The following is a 14,729-nucleotide window of genomic DNA, read 5'->3' as shown; positions in this document are numbered from 1 at the left end:
GTTGTCCACAAAGACTTCATTTGGCCATGCCCCAAATCTAAAAAGGGTAAACTACCTCCAATACTAATCAGATGTGACTATCACATATTTTAGAAAAGAGGTTTTGCCTATGGCTCCCAAGTTGTAAGCTTCCAAGATTCCCTAACCTAATAGTGGAGATTTCCTATTAGAAGCTTCAGGATGGCTAAGAGGGGTCTCAAGTAAGAACAAGGCAGGATGAAGAGGAGTTAGGAGGAAAAAAAAAATCTGTGTTTTTACTGGCCTTTCCTGAGTTTAATCATTTTACATTTTATTAGATAACCCTAGTGGCTTCATTTGAGAGGGGCCTGGCAACCCCCACTCCAGTATTCTTGCCTGGAGAATCCCATGGACAGAGGAGCCTGACAGGATATAGTCCATAGCATTGCAAAGAGTCAGACACGCCTGAAACAACTTAGCACGCACACACACACAGTGATTTCATTTGGAGGAAGAATTTCAAGCGTTGCAAAATATTGAAAATTTCTGTCCTCGATAAGCTGCCTTGATCATAAAGTCAGCCCACAAGGAAATCACCGAGTTGGATAACCCAAAATAGCCATCACCAGTCAGTTCTTCCACTCTCAGTTTCCTCTGATGACAATCCAGAACAATTAACAAAAGGATATTGTTCTCACAAGTCTAGAAAAATCCAGTTCCCTTATGCTATGAACACATGACCTAAAGACTACTAACCAAATAACCCTTTATTCTGGCAAATCTGAAGACCACAAAATATGATTGTGAGCCGCCACTACTCACAGGGGAGATTGAATAGTGTTACAGGGCAAATGCCAGGGCTCTGTGGAATAAAGAAATCTATTTTCAGCTGGAATTCTAAGCCAGAAGCATCTTCCCACTCAGAAGTGTGTGAAATGCCTGCCATCACCATGACTCCTGACCACTGGACTCTGCAGAGATGCAGAAGCAGAAAGGTAACACACGTCAATGGCCTCCAGCCAAAGACCACTAGGAACTCATCTGCAGTTGACAAGCTGGGTTTATTATGTTGCCGGGAGCCAGAACACACACCAGAGGGAACCATAAGCATCTCAGTAAGAGAGCTTTAGAAAGAACCTATTAACAGGATTTAGGCTTTGGCAGGGTAATTTGGAGGAGGATCTAGAGAACAGGGCTTTTTAAAAATTGGATGCTGTCAGAAAACAAGGACAACTCCATGACTGAATATAATAACAATTCTCACCTACAAGTAGGGTATACTAGAGCAGACATAAAGCTGTAATTAGTAAAGAATTAGCTATCACTCATAAAAGATAATCTTGACAAAGATTCAAAAAGGTCATGCTAGACAGAACAGATAGGGTTCTCGGCCACAGTGGGTGAAAATCATTGTCAATTCCTTCATGCAGAACACTTTGATGTTGATTTCAGAAACGCACAGAGTAATATTTTAGATATCATGTATATCTATGTCTGGGCTTTCCTCGTGGTTCAGGCGGTAAAGAATCTGCCTGCAATGCAGGAGACCTAGATTTGATCCCTGGGTCGGGAAGATCCCCTGGAGAGAGGAATGGCTACTCACTCCAGCATTCTTGCCTGGAGAACCCCATGGACAGAAAAGCCTGGTAGGCTACAGTCCATGGGGTCGTAGAGTCAGACACAAGTCAGACATCCTTTTTATATCACATTCTAGACCTTGGCTCTGCATATGTCACTTAAGGCAATTTTCTGTCTTCCTCCTTAATGTCCAAGTTAAGGGAGCTTTCCTGTGATCATTTCATGCTGCTGCTGCTAAGTCGCTTCAGTCGTGTCCGACTCTGTGTGACCCCATAGACGGCAGCCCACCAGGCTTCCCCGTCCCTGGGATTCTCCAGGCAAGAACACTGGAGTGGGTTGCCATTTCCTTCTCCAATGCCTTCTCTGGATCATTTTATAGTTACCTGGAATAAGTAGTCAAGTTTTTGATGTTCAGAGGAACCGGAACAGCTAAGTATTACTACTTGCTTTTCAAACTATCTGGGGTAAATAAACAGTTTCTTTTCTCCCCAATTGGCCATGGGCTGATAATTTTGTAAAATACAAGGAAAACTAAATACTAGGAAAAAACAAAAAAGACACAAGATAGCAGCCTCAGCATTTTTTTTGTTTTTTTTTACTGTTAGATCCAATACAAATATAATAACTATGTCAAAGTGTCATAAAGTTTCTTTATATAGCCTCACCTTCAGTATTTATCTTGACCTGGACCTATGGACACTCTTTGAGCAGTACTGTTATTTTATTTTATTTTATTACAAATCACAGCCTTCTGTTTAATATAAATTAAGTCTGTCTCAGACCACTATCTATTTCAAACATATATAGTTTGCCGCAAGGTAGCATTATAGAAAAAGAGGTAAGGGGTTTCACTCAGGGAAAAGGCCATGGTAAGAGCTTCCCAATCTCAGTGAAAAATAAATACCTGTGGCTGCTCCTTATGACTAAGAGTTTCAAAAGACCCATGTAGATAATGAGATCACAGGAATCCCATCGACAATAATCTACAGTAGACCCATCCAGGTAGTGCTTCACTGGCATTCTCTTCCATAGCAGGAGGCTTCACTTCATCTTGCTGAGCAGAGATGTTCCCATTGGCATTTTTAGGCCAGGAGGGGCTCTGCTTTCTACTAAGACAACTTAGATTTGGTTATAATCCCAGAGCTTCCCAAGGAAATGGCTTTCTAGCCCATCAGCTTAATCCTCAGGCATCTATGTGATCCCAGTATCCCAGTTTCTCTTCCTAAGGTCAAGAAGGTCAAACTTAAATCTCTACACAGCAAGTTAAAGGAACAAAAAACGGTTTAAGAATGTGCTAATTAGCCAAGTTTATTTACATTCACATCAGTTTTACTTCCCTACTTCATCTCAGCTAAGGTGCTTATTCTATCTGATGCAATTTTAAGAATTTGTCCCCAGCTTAACGAAGTAGTAGTCATCACCGTATTGATCTGCTATTACTGAGCTTCTAGTCCTGCCATCATCTTTATTCTTCCTCCATAGCTGCTATGAGCTGGAAACTCTAAAAAGCCTTCTGTTTAGATACACCGGCATAGTCAGCACTGCCTGCTATAGGCAAGACTCCTCTCTTTTCCAAGATCAAGCTCAAGGCCTGAGCCACGTATGCCTGGTTAGAAACTCGGTCCCCATTCATAAAATCTCTCCAGAAGATACTACCCTTTATCACAACTTTTTTAAGTTGAACATAATTCTAGTATGCATGTGTGTTTGTGTGTGTGTGTGTGTGTGTGTGTATACACATACAGGTATACCAGATATTTTGACACTTAAAATCTATGGCAAATTTAACCTCTTTGAGCTCCATGAGAATGGTAATCATGACCATTCCTTTCATCATTTCACAATGCCATTAACAGCACTTGCCCAGAATGGACTTCTCAGAAATATGTTTTAATTAATTAAAGTATCAAAGAATGGAACAAATAAATACACTGGTTGAGTTGTGCACACACACACACACAAACAGACACACTATGTCAATGTACACACGTCAACAGTTAACACCATACCTTAAAAATGAGAAATCAATCCTAATAATTAATGTATATTCATACTTTATACCTATTTTCCTCTTCCTTACAGCTATTCCCCTATATTTCTGTATCTATGATTAGATCATTTGACATGTACAATAAGAAAAACACTGATTGCTAAGTCAGGTTTAAAAACACACTATGATAACCCATTAAAATAATTTTCTTGCCTTTTGCCTTCCTTAAACTGATTTTCAAGTTTCAAATCTCCTAGTCTAAGCTTCAGTCTTAACCAGGGAGATTAAAAGTACGTAATCTTTTTATGTTATAAAATTTAAAAATAACATTGAATTAAGTTTTATACTCAATATACTTTACTTAGAAGTATTATAAAGTAGTACCTTTAGGTAATTTATTTCCTCTTATACTCTAGTGGTGTTGAATCAAGCTCTTAGTGAGTATTTTAAACTTTGTCTTCTAGAAGATGTTTTCTTTCTATTGTTTTAGTCAGTAATTTAGTTAAGTCAGATCTATTAAACATTTGTGTAGAATGAGAAGAATCTCAGAGATTCCTTGTGTCTTCAAACCCCCTAGCATGGTCTAGCACCAAATGTGATGCTGTGAATCTTAAACTGAAAGGGTCCAACTAGGAGACCTGCCACACACACTCTATTCAGTTTTCTGTTCAGGCTTCTAAAGCCCTATAGAACATCTAGAGGCAGTACAAGACCTCCAGATAAAGCCTGCAACCATGAACCCACAGGCCTTGAGTAAAAAATATGGCATCATAACTCCTTTGGGTTGTGCTTATGCACTAAGAGGACAGTAGCAGAAAATTCAAGGTACTGTTAGGGGACCAGCCAAGGTGGAAGGAATGCAAGGATTGTTTTGAGAACTCCCAGAAGAGAGACAAAACAAAGAGAATAGCTGTGAACTCCCAAGAAACAGCAGCCTGGCAACCACAGAAAGAAAAGTGGTTGCTCTTTTTGAACAAAGGCTTGGAGTCAACTATGAATAGAAGAGGCATAAACATTGACACACTTCTCAAATAACATCTGGAGATACAAGACAAAAATATTTCACATCTTCAGCGCGTGTGAAGAAGGATTGGTTACTATTAGCCTCAACCACAAAAGTGAAGAACAATATACGGGTATTTCATTCAAAAGCAAGAGAAAATGAATCAAAGCCACCATACAGAGAGAACTACGCCTCAGGTTCATACACTGAGGCGATTTGAACAAATTCTGACAGAGAAGCACCTTGTTTTCCATTTTGGCATTCTGAGGGGGGGCGGTGCGAAAGAATGCTTTCTAAGTATTTTTTTTTAATAAAATACCTAATGTTTCTTCATAAGAAGGGAAATACTATCATTTTGAAGGAATCTATACTTCTTTAAAAAGTTGCCAGGATGATTTTACAAAAACGTTGTTGGCAGTTTGGGCAACTCTAATGGCTGCTGCAGGTGGCTCTGTCCCCCAACTCTGCATGATCTTGGCATCATTTCTTAATCTCTCTAAACCTCAGTCTTCTCATCTATAAGAACTAGAATAATAATACTTTCCTCTCAGGATTATTAAGAGGACTGATTACATGTTAAAATCACTTAAGACTATGCCTCTAATTCAGCAAGTGTCTCAATAAATGATCATTGTTATTATTTTTAAAAAAATAAGGAAATAAAATTCCCAACGTGATGCAAGTGGACATATAAGCAAAGAATGCTAAGATAGTTGTCTTTGGTTTCTTAGACTAATGTCTTCATGTCAAAATGAAGCCAAAGCCTACATTTTTGACAGTGAAATGCTTTCCAACGCTTCTTCCTGAACTTGAAATATAATAATGAGGCTTTCTTTCCACCTCTACCTTCCAAACCATGCTGAAGCCATGTTGCACTCCCAAACACCTGCAAACAGACACAAAAGGCAAGGGGTCTTACCAGACCATCACAGTTGCTAATGGCAACAGAGGTTCCTGGAATGTCCATGACATCACCAACATAAGCACAGTCGGTCTGCAAAGGCTCTGTTTTCCAGATTCTCTCCGAAGTTCTTCCTGGTTGATGAGCATGAATGGGGTCGGTTATATTCCCAGGCACCGGAGATGCCTCATGCCATTCCACCACAGCACCAGGAGCTATCAGCTGAGTGTTGGGCTTCAGTCGCAGATGAAAATCTCTTCCAAACGCCGTGATGTTAAAGAACAATCGCTCAGAGCTGGAAGACACGTCCCTTGCTGACCTCTTTTTGTGATTTGCAGAAAGAATGTGGGAGAGATAGTGTCCTTCAGAATTTGTGCTGACGGGAGTCACCAGCTCATACTCTCTCTGCCTCTTTATTGGCAAATCTGTGGGGTGAAAAAACAAAACTGTAGAGCCCTGTGTAACAAGAGAACACAGGAGGATGTCACACGGGCATCGAGGGCCCACCTCACAAGACCACACCTCAACTTGCATGATAAATATATTCTTGAATCATCTCATAAGCGGTAAGTTTTGAGAACTCAAACCATTTCTCAAACACATTTAGGTAACTCTGGGTTAAATGAATCTTTTTTTTATTTTAAAAAATTTCACTACATGTGAATACTCATCTCATTTATGTGTTTGAGAACATGCATAGAATAACTTTCCATGAATTGTATCAAGCTTGCTTATAATCAAGAAATACACTCCATTAATGTATCATTGACATAACTAATAACTGCTACAGACTTTTAACAAAGTTGCTACTATGTAGAAGATATTTTTCCTAATTGCTTTAATTTTTTCCTTGTAAGAATCCTAGAATTTATACTTAGCACAATAGTTTTGTGTATTAAACACAATGTACTTTGTGCTATATCTACCATTGGCCTGTAATTTATACACTGCAGTTTATGGTGCTGCAGTTGATACATATTTTTCCACCATACCAACCCTAATAAGCATACTTCACGGGTGAGGAAACTGAGATTCAGGAGGTGTGTGTCCAAGGTCACCTAACTGTGAAACTCAGCTATATCTTCACATCACACTCCAAAGCCCATACACTCCCTCTGCTTCATCACGTTTGTGTCCCATAAATCACAGAACGTTTTCAGCAGATGAGGAGAATGGAGTAAAAAGAACCATCTATAAGTTGAATACACAAGTACTGGTTAGTCAAGAGCAAACAGCACTGTTATTTTGCACCATATTCCTTACACGGGAAAGACCTTCATTTGAATACAAATTCAATATTAAGGGTCCACTTTATAACACGAGTGGCCACTCACATGTTTAACTGAATTGCACAGTTAGAACTTAACTGTTTAGCCAAGTTTAGCCAAATGTGAGTATTGTGTCCGCTGAAATGCAAACATCCTTGGGAAAGACAACACATTAAATGAACCTTTTCTTCCTTAACAGAAACAATTTTGAAGGCAGAAGGAAACAAGAAGGGCAACAAGGATAAAGAAAGAACACATGGAAAGGAAAATCTAAGAGCCTGAATTTAAAATTTCTCCACCTTCATAATTCTAGCCTCAGACTAGCCCTGTAGGTATGACAAAGTAGGTATGAAAAAAAGTATATGATTCACAAAGATTCCTCACCTATGGAAGCTTCATGATGTTATCTAATACATTAGCATATCAGACCCATAAATGAATCTACAACCTAGGTTCTTAAAGTGTTTTATAAAATCACTGTGAAAGGTGAAGTCACTCGATCGTGTCCAACTCTTTGAGACCCCATGGACTGTAGCCCCCCAAGCTCCTCCACCCATGGGATTTTCCAGACCAGAATACTGGAGTGGGTTGCCATTTCCTTCTCCAGGGGATCTTCCTGACCCAGGGGTCAAACGAGGGTCTTCCACATTGCAGGCAGACTCTACCATCTGAGCCAACAGGGAATCCCATAAACTGAAATTCACTCAGTCATGTCCAACTCTTTGTGATCCCATGAACTATACAGTCCTTGGAATTCTCCAGGCCAGAATACTGGAGTGGGTAGCTCTTCTCTTCTCCAGGGGATCTTCCCAACCCAGGGATCGAACCCAGATCTCCCGTGTTGCAGGTGGATGCTTAACCAGCTGAGCTACCAGAGAAGCCCCAACAATCACTATGTTTTCATTATTTTCCTATGTTTTAAATAACTTAAACAACGTGTAAAGTACCAGAACACAAATGAAGGTATTTTGCAACCTGGAAATTCCTTGAGTGCAAGTTTGTTACCATTACACCACTTATAATGACCAGTGCATTTAAACATAATACCTGTTTTTATCAAGTGTATAAGCAAGTGACACAGTTGTACATATTCACTAGACAGAGAAGGAGTGAGGAGGGTCATATCACAGAGTAAAGTGAAGCCTGCTTCCAGGGAGCAGAAGCAAACCAATTCCTGTCTCTCTGCAGGCTCTCTACATCATGAAGACCTACATAGGTGTTGGTGTATGCACAGACACACAGATTCGGTCTCCCTTACAACCAAATCCATGAGAACACTTTCATAAATTCTGGCTGAGAGAAAGAACTTATTTGAGAGAATGCACTCAAGTGTCACAGCAGCAGGGTGGTGGAGGGGGAAGTTTCCACAGGAAGGGATGAACGGGGCTCTTGGAGGTGGACTGACACAGCCAACCACAAACTAACTCCTAGAGGACAAGGAATTCTCCATTTAACTCAGTATTCCCAGTATCATCTCATACAAGACTTAGGGTCTCTATCAGTAGGATGTGTTTACTATGTATGAGTTAGTAATTCGGGTAACTGGAGAACATTTGCTTCGTCCCTGCTGATCCACACACTGACTTAACTTATCCACAGCCCGGGAGCATCTCGCCACACCAATGATTCCAGTTCTAACTCTTTCTTTAACCATCAGTTTACTGTTTCAGGGAAAGGAAGATTATTTCATTTTAATGCATGGACTTCTCATCTTCACTGAAGGGAATTCACACCACCAAAATCTAGACAATATACTGATGCCTGGATTAAGCAACTGGACAACTAGAAAATTTAGGAAAAATGCAGGGCATCTGCTCCACACCCAAGAGGATACCCAGAGTTTCATGCTGAGAGTAAACCATACATCCTAGATTTTCTGGGGTGAATCCATTTTTCCACTGTCAGACAATATCTTCTGAACTTTTATTCAAAATAAACATGGTATGTTTGTATAGAGCTTTGTCTTCTCCAACTTTAAATAATAAACCATTCCTAAAATGTACACATAAGAAACACTTTTGAAATTAAACTCTGGATGAGTCATTTTCCAGGTGAGAATTAAAGAAAAAGATGCATTTAATATTCCCTCAAGCTACCACCCCACAGGATAGTAGTTAATGGAACTGACAAAGGAGTTACCCAGTCACCTGCCATTTATTACAGAATAAATATCAGGCACTGTGCTTTGTCCTGGGGAATACACCTTCTCTAATTCTTACAACAATCGCAGTTAGTAGGTATTACCCTTAGTTTATAAATGAGGAAGCAGACCTAGAAAGCCTAACATATAGCAAACAAGGAGCCAAAGAAAATTTTCAATTCTGATCACCTTGACACTGAAGATCACACTCTCATTCAGAATAGAGGGGACATCTTGCTGGCAAGTTCTAATTGCAGACCTGAGTTATAAAGAAAAACTACAAGAATGATGATGGCCTATCCGCAGCCAACCAACCAGTTTTTCCTCTACTGCAGCTTCAAAAACTTTGTAAAAGGCTCTTAAATTCTAGGTCTTGGGGAGAAAAATAAAGGGATGGGATGGGTAAAGCTCAACATTATCAGTGGTAATCTCATGCTACAATCACATATGCAAACCAATGTTAATTTACTGCATTCAGAAATGATACATTTCACAGGACCAAATACTTCCACAAAGCAATACAGCTTATGGTCAAGGAACAGATTATAGTGTCAAAAAGCAGCAAGTCAACACGTGAACTTGAGCAAGTTCTTTTTTCTAAAGGCTCAGCTTCCTCAATTGCTAACTAGAGGTTAGTAATAGTTCTAACATCATAGGAGAGGTTTAAATGAGATTAATATTTAAATCCAAAGGATTCTGCAAGTTTTTACTATTTTAACTTAAATGTAAATTAGCTACTTATTAAAATATTACCTACGTGCAATTTTAAAATGCAAAACTAGGGACTTCCCTGGTGGTCCAGTGGTTAAGAGTCTGAGCTTCCAGTGCAAGGGACATGGGTTTGATCCCTGGTCTGGGAACTACGATCCCACATCCCTGTGATGTAGCCAAAAAAGTACAAATAAAATAAAGTGCAAAACTCTACAACTGTCATCCCAGATGGCTGAAGGGCCACCGTTATAGGCATGTAAAGGTTTGTATGAGCCATAAGCTCCATAAGCACAAAGAGCCGGGGCCACGGTAAAGCCACCCTATGGTCACTAATTACCCAAGCATGACTCAGAAGCAGTGAATTTTGATACAACCCACTGGCATCTCTGCATGCCTGGTCCATCCCACTCTCCCATCCCCAGTATGGATGAACTGTCTGTGGTCTTACTTAGGAGCAAAGCCTCCACTCGTGTACACAACCTAGCCCCTCTTGCCTTTGCAAGACGGCTTCAACAACTGTCCTCTCTTTCTTCCCTCATCAATTTTCCCCATCACTAGATCGTCCCCACCAGCAAATAAATAAGTTGCCATATTTCCCATCTTTAACAAACACACACACAAAAACCTTCTTGATGCCACATCCATCTCTAGCTAATTTCCTATACTTCGCTGCCCTTTATAGCAAAACATTTCCCAAAAATTGACTGTATTAGATTTCTCCAAATCCTCTCTTCCCAATTTTGTTCTTTCTTGAACCCAGTCCAATCATGCTCTTGTCAAAGTCACTAGTAACCCCACAGTGCTAAAACCGATGGTCCAGACTCCCATCTTCTTGCTTGCTCTGTTTCTCTTTCCTAAGAAACACCCCCTTTCTTTAGCTTCCAAAACACCATCCTCTACTGGTTCTCATCTTTTCCTCGGTGGCCTCCTCTCCTCATTCTCCCTTCTCACATCCCTCTGTTCTCATGACTGGCACACCCTGGATCACCGCAGGACCTGGTCACAGACTCCTCTTCTGCATGTACCCTCCCTAGCGTGGAGTGCTCATTCTGTCTCATGACTTCCAATGCCTTCACCATTGTATATCTCCAGCCCAGGATTCCTCCATAAGCTCTTCTCTCATCAATTCAATTGCCCCTGGATCCTCTCCTTGTGCATAGCCACTAGGCATGTCAACACATCCAAACTAAACTGCCAACCTTCCTACCCGCAAGCTTGCACCTCCTCACCATGTCAGTAGACGGCAACCCCATCCTCCCAGTTACTCAAACCAAAACCTTGACTAAATCATCCTTAATTCTTCTCACACCACACACAAAATCTTTTAACAAATTTTATTGGCTCTACCTTCAAAATACATCCAGACTCTGATGACTGCTCACCACCTCCCCTGTTGCTACCCTAGTCCAAACCAGTAGGGAACTGCTACCCTAGTTCCCCTTCTCAAGTCGTCCTCAAGCCAGAGCCAGAGGAATACAAATGGAAGATCATGTCGCCCTTCTCCTCAAAACTCATTTCACTCAGAGCAAAATGGCTCGCAAGGTCCAGCACTGGGAATTCTCACATCTCAAGGTCACTGTGCTCACCATTTCCTCTGCCGAAATATCTTCCCCTGACAACTGCATGGCTCAGCCTTCTATGCTGTCCGGTCTTCACTTAAACTTGGCCCTCCCATTGAGGTCTTTCCTGACCCCAGGAACTGTCTCATGACTATCTTGTTTCTGCATTTTACTTTTCTCCACAAAACTTATCACCATCTCACATACTATATATTTTATTTATGTCTGTTCAATCACTTCTTAATGTGCATGCTTAGTTGCTCAGTCATGTCCGACTCTTTGCAACCCCATGAACTGTAGCCCACCAGGATTCTCTGTCTGTGGAATTCTCCAGGCAAGAATACTGGAGTGGGTTGCCATTCCCTTCTCCAAGGGATCTTCCCAACCCAGGGATCAATCCGGGGACTCCTGCATTGCAGGCAGATTCTTTACCATCTGAGCCACCAAGAAAACCCTTGTTTGTTTATACCTGCTAGCATCCAAGCTTCAGGGGGTAGGACTTTGTATCTGCTCTCCTCACTGTAGTTCTCCAGTGCCTGAAACTGACTCTAAAGTCACCCAACAAATATCTGCGAATGAATAAATGAGAGCAACTTGGGCCTAAAGAAGCACCAAAAATTAGAACGTGTCCTCTTTTCCCCAAACAGTAATTATCATCAAGTGATCGATGACAGCAAACCACACAAGTTGTCATAAATCTCTATAGCCCAAATCTGCTTGAAAATGTGGGGGATATTTCTCACAGTTTCTGCTGGCCTATAAATTCAAACATTTCACAATATCCTGAAACTTAACATTTTAAGCCACTAAGAACAACAACAAAAGTGGATCTAATCATTAAAACAGACCTCCTGGAATGCAAACACAGAGCCACTCATACTGAGGAACCAGAGGCAGGAAATTAGCCCCTTCTCTGCGATCCCTTCGGTTATTCATAGAATTATAACCACACAGTCAAAAATAAACAAGACCTTGAAAAACCATCTCATCCCTGACTCTTTCTTACAACTAAGGCATCTCAAGTAGAAAACATCATGCTTCCTTAAGGTAGGGGTGCAGTGCCTTTCACCTGCTCCCATTCTCTGTGAGGGAAGATTTTTCTCCAGATATCCCGGCGTCTCTGGCCTCTTTAACTCACTCTTCCGCAGTGAAGAGGCATGATGGATGTGAATAGCCAGTCTGGGAAAAATAAGCAGCCTGTGAAGCTCAGCACGCCCTCACTATCATTCTTCACGGGAAGGAAGGAAGGACCCTGTTAAGGACCCTGTCCTTTCTGATAAGGACCCTGTTCTCTTTCAATGCACGCCCCCTTACCCCGCTTCAGGCCCTGTCTCAGCCCAGCAGTCCTGACACAGTCACATGGGGTGAGGTGTCCTGTGAGTTGGCCCACTGCCTGCACGTGCGAGAGCCTCGGCTCCACCCCGGGCTCTTTTGTAAGAAATCTTTTCACCATGTTTTTAGATCTGCTATTTCTCAACATGTTCAGACCAGGCAGGTCAAAGGAGTATGTTTAATTGTGATTCTGGACGCTAAGACTTTTTATGTCATCCCTCACCGGAAAAAATCAGAGCAATAGACTTTAATTCATAGACTTGCTGTAAGAATTGAATGGCCTAATCCAAAGTGCTGGACACAGCATCCAGCACTTAGCAAGTGCTCAATAAATGTCAGGTATTAATATCACCCTGTTATTTTTTCCTGAATAGTTTCAACTAGTTGATCATCATTTCAGGATAAGATTAATTAGACAACTGATATTTTTATTTCTAAGTCAGACTGAAAATTGCTTAGGATACTATCTACTCATCAAATCCCCTCACTTCACACATAAGGAACTGAAACTCACAGTTAGGTAGTTTAGCCTGAATCAAAAACTTAAGTTGTCATTTAAGGCTTTCTGCATTCTGCCCCTAACTTCTTTTTGATATCATCTCCCATATTACCTAAAGCAACATGCTAATATGCTCACTACACCTTAATCACACTACTGATTAATCACTCTTACCCTTAGAGACTCCTGCACTCTATTGCATTGAAAGATCTGTTGCTTTCTATCCATCTACTCAAATCTAACCCAGGCCTCACGGCCTTTCTCAAGCCCTAGCTTTTCCAAGAAAACCTCCCTGCTTATTTGCCTTAAAGTACAGACTTCATGGTCTAAGCTTCCTAGCTGTGTCATGCACCGTCTCCATAATAGTTATAAAATAAATCCCTATGGATGAGAAGTTACATGCCGATGTCATGTCCTTTCAGAGATTTTAAGCAATTTGGGGGCAGAAGTGTGATGTTAAGTCAAAGTGAAGTCGTTCAGTTGTGTCCAACTCTTTGTGACCCTGTGGACTGTAGCCTACTAGGCTCCTCCATCCATGGGATTCTCCAGGCAAGAATACTGGTATGATGTGAAATGTGTTTAAATATCCCCAGTGTACACCAGTCTTTGGGGAAAAGAGAAATTAACATCTATTTTTGGAAGTGGGGATGCCAGGGGAGAGGGCTCTCTCAGCATGACCCCAAGCTTTGGGATCATCTTAATGCCTTCACACGTTTGGCCACATGCGCTCACAACTGAGGACAGGCAGCTTGGTATCCTTCTAAATATGTTGTAGGATGCTACACAGATGTCTCCCAGAGGAGACTAGATGTCCCCAGCACATTATGAAGACCACAATCTAGAACAGCAAGAGAAAAGAAGCCTTCAGTAGTACAACCAACAGTGCTAGGACCAAAAATGGCTGCTTCTAAGGTTCTCATGTATCACAGCAATTTTTAGCAGATCTAATTAAAACCAAAGCTACCCCAGGCGCAGAGAATATTGGAATACTTGTGATTGATGCAATACAGCTTTGCGTGCTGAGTTGTTTCAGTCATGTCTGACTCTTTGCAACTCTATGATCTGCAGCCTGCCAGGCTCCTCCATCCATGGGATTCTCAAGGCAAGAATACTGGAGTGGACTGCCAAGTCCTTCTCCCAGGGATCTTCCCAACTCAGGGATCGAATCCATGTCTCTTATGTTTCCTGCATTCAGATGGGTTCTTTACCACTAGCGCCACCTGGGAAGCCCAACGTGGCTTTAATTCCCAAGTACAGAAGGAAGTGGAGTATGATGGTTGAATACGAAAAGTCTGGAGTCAAAAAGCACTGCATTTGAATGCTGGTTTCAAGCTGATGTGCTCTTTGGCATCCTGCGAACAAATTACGAAAATATAAGGCTCAGACAGGTTGCCTGTAAAATAGGAAGAGATAAACAACATAAAGGGCTTGGTCCATCTAAGAACATCTCAGTGAATGTAAAGTTAGCTGCTGCTACTATCCCCACCCAGCCAGGGCTGTACAAGAAGGAAGTCACTTGTGTCCCTGCTCCCCTCGGGCCTCTCCCCTCTCCATTCCCAACCCAAGCTATTGTTTCTGGTGGTTAGGAGGGATCTTGAACGCCATGTCACCAAATGGCCTGAAGTCCAAACTGGCTCTACGAACCCATGCTCTATCACCCGAGTCGGAGACTGGGATTCTCTCCCACAAACTGGCTGATTGCCCTACTATAGCGGCAGTCACACAGGCAATTTCCTTTATCAGGTATAAATTCTCAGTATGCAACAATCTGGCCACAAGAATGAAATCAA

At 41.4% G+C, this 14,729-nt stretch overlaps 1 protein-coding gene across 4 annotated transcripts in view; it reads right to left on the bottom strand.

Annotated features, from left to right (window-relative positions):
• The window catches only part of ADAMTS3 (ADAM metallopeptidase with thrombospondin type 1 motif 3), a 270,723-nt gene that overhangs the window by 243,838 nt on the left and 12,156 nt on the right, over positions 1-14,729 (bottom strand). For all 4 annotated transcript variants that reach the window (XM_043906512.1, XM_043906510.1, XM_043906511.1 and 1 more), the window contains exon 3: positions 5,449-5,855. In XM_043906512.1, the coding sequence (XP_043762447.1) occupies positions 5,449-5,855 (407 nt within the window). The remainder of the gene's footprint in view (positions 1-5,448; positions 5,856-14,729) is intronic.

This window comes from Cervus elaphus, chromosome 6, assembly GCF_910594005.1.
Source record: "Cervus elaphus chromosome 6, mCerEla1.1, whole genome shotgun sequence".
NCBI classification, from domain to species: domain Eukaryota; kingdom Metazoa; phylum Chordata; class Mammalia; order Artiodactyla; family Cervidae; genus Cervus; species Cervus elaphus.
Note: the sequence above shows the minus strand (reverse complement) of the source record. Positions and strands in the feature narration are given on the sequence as shown.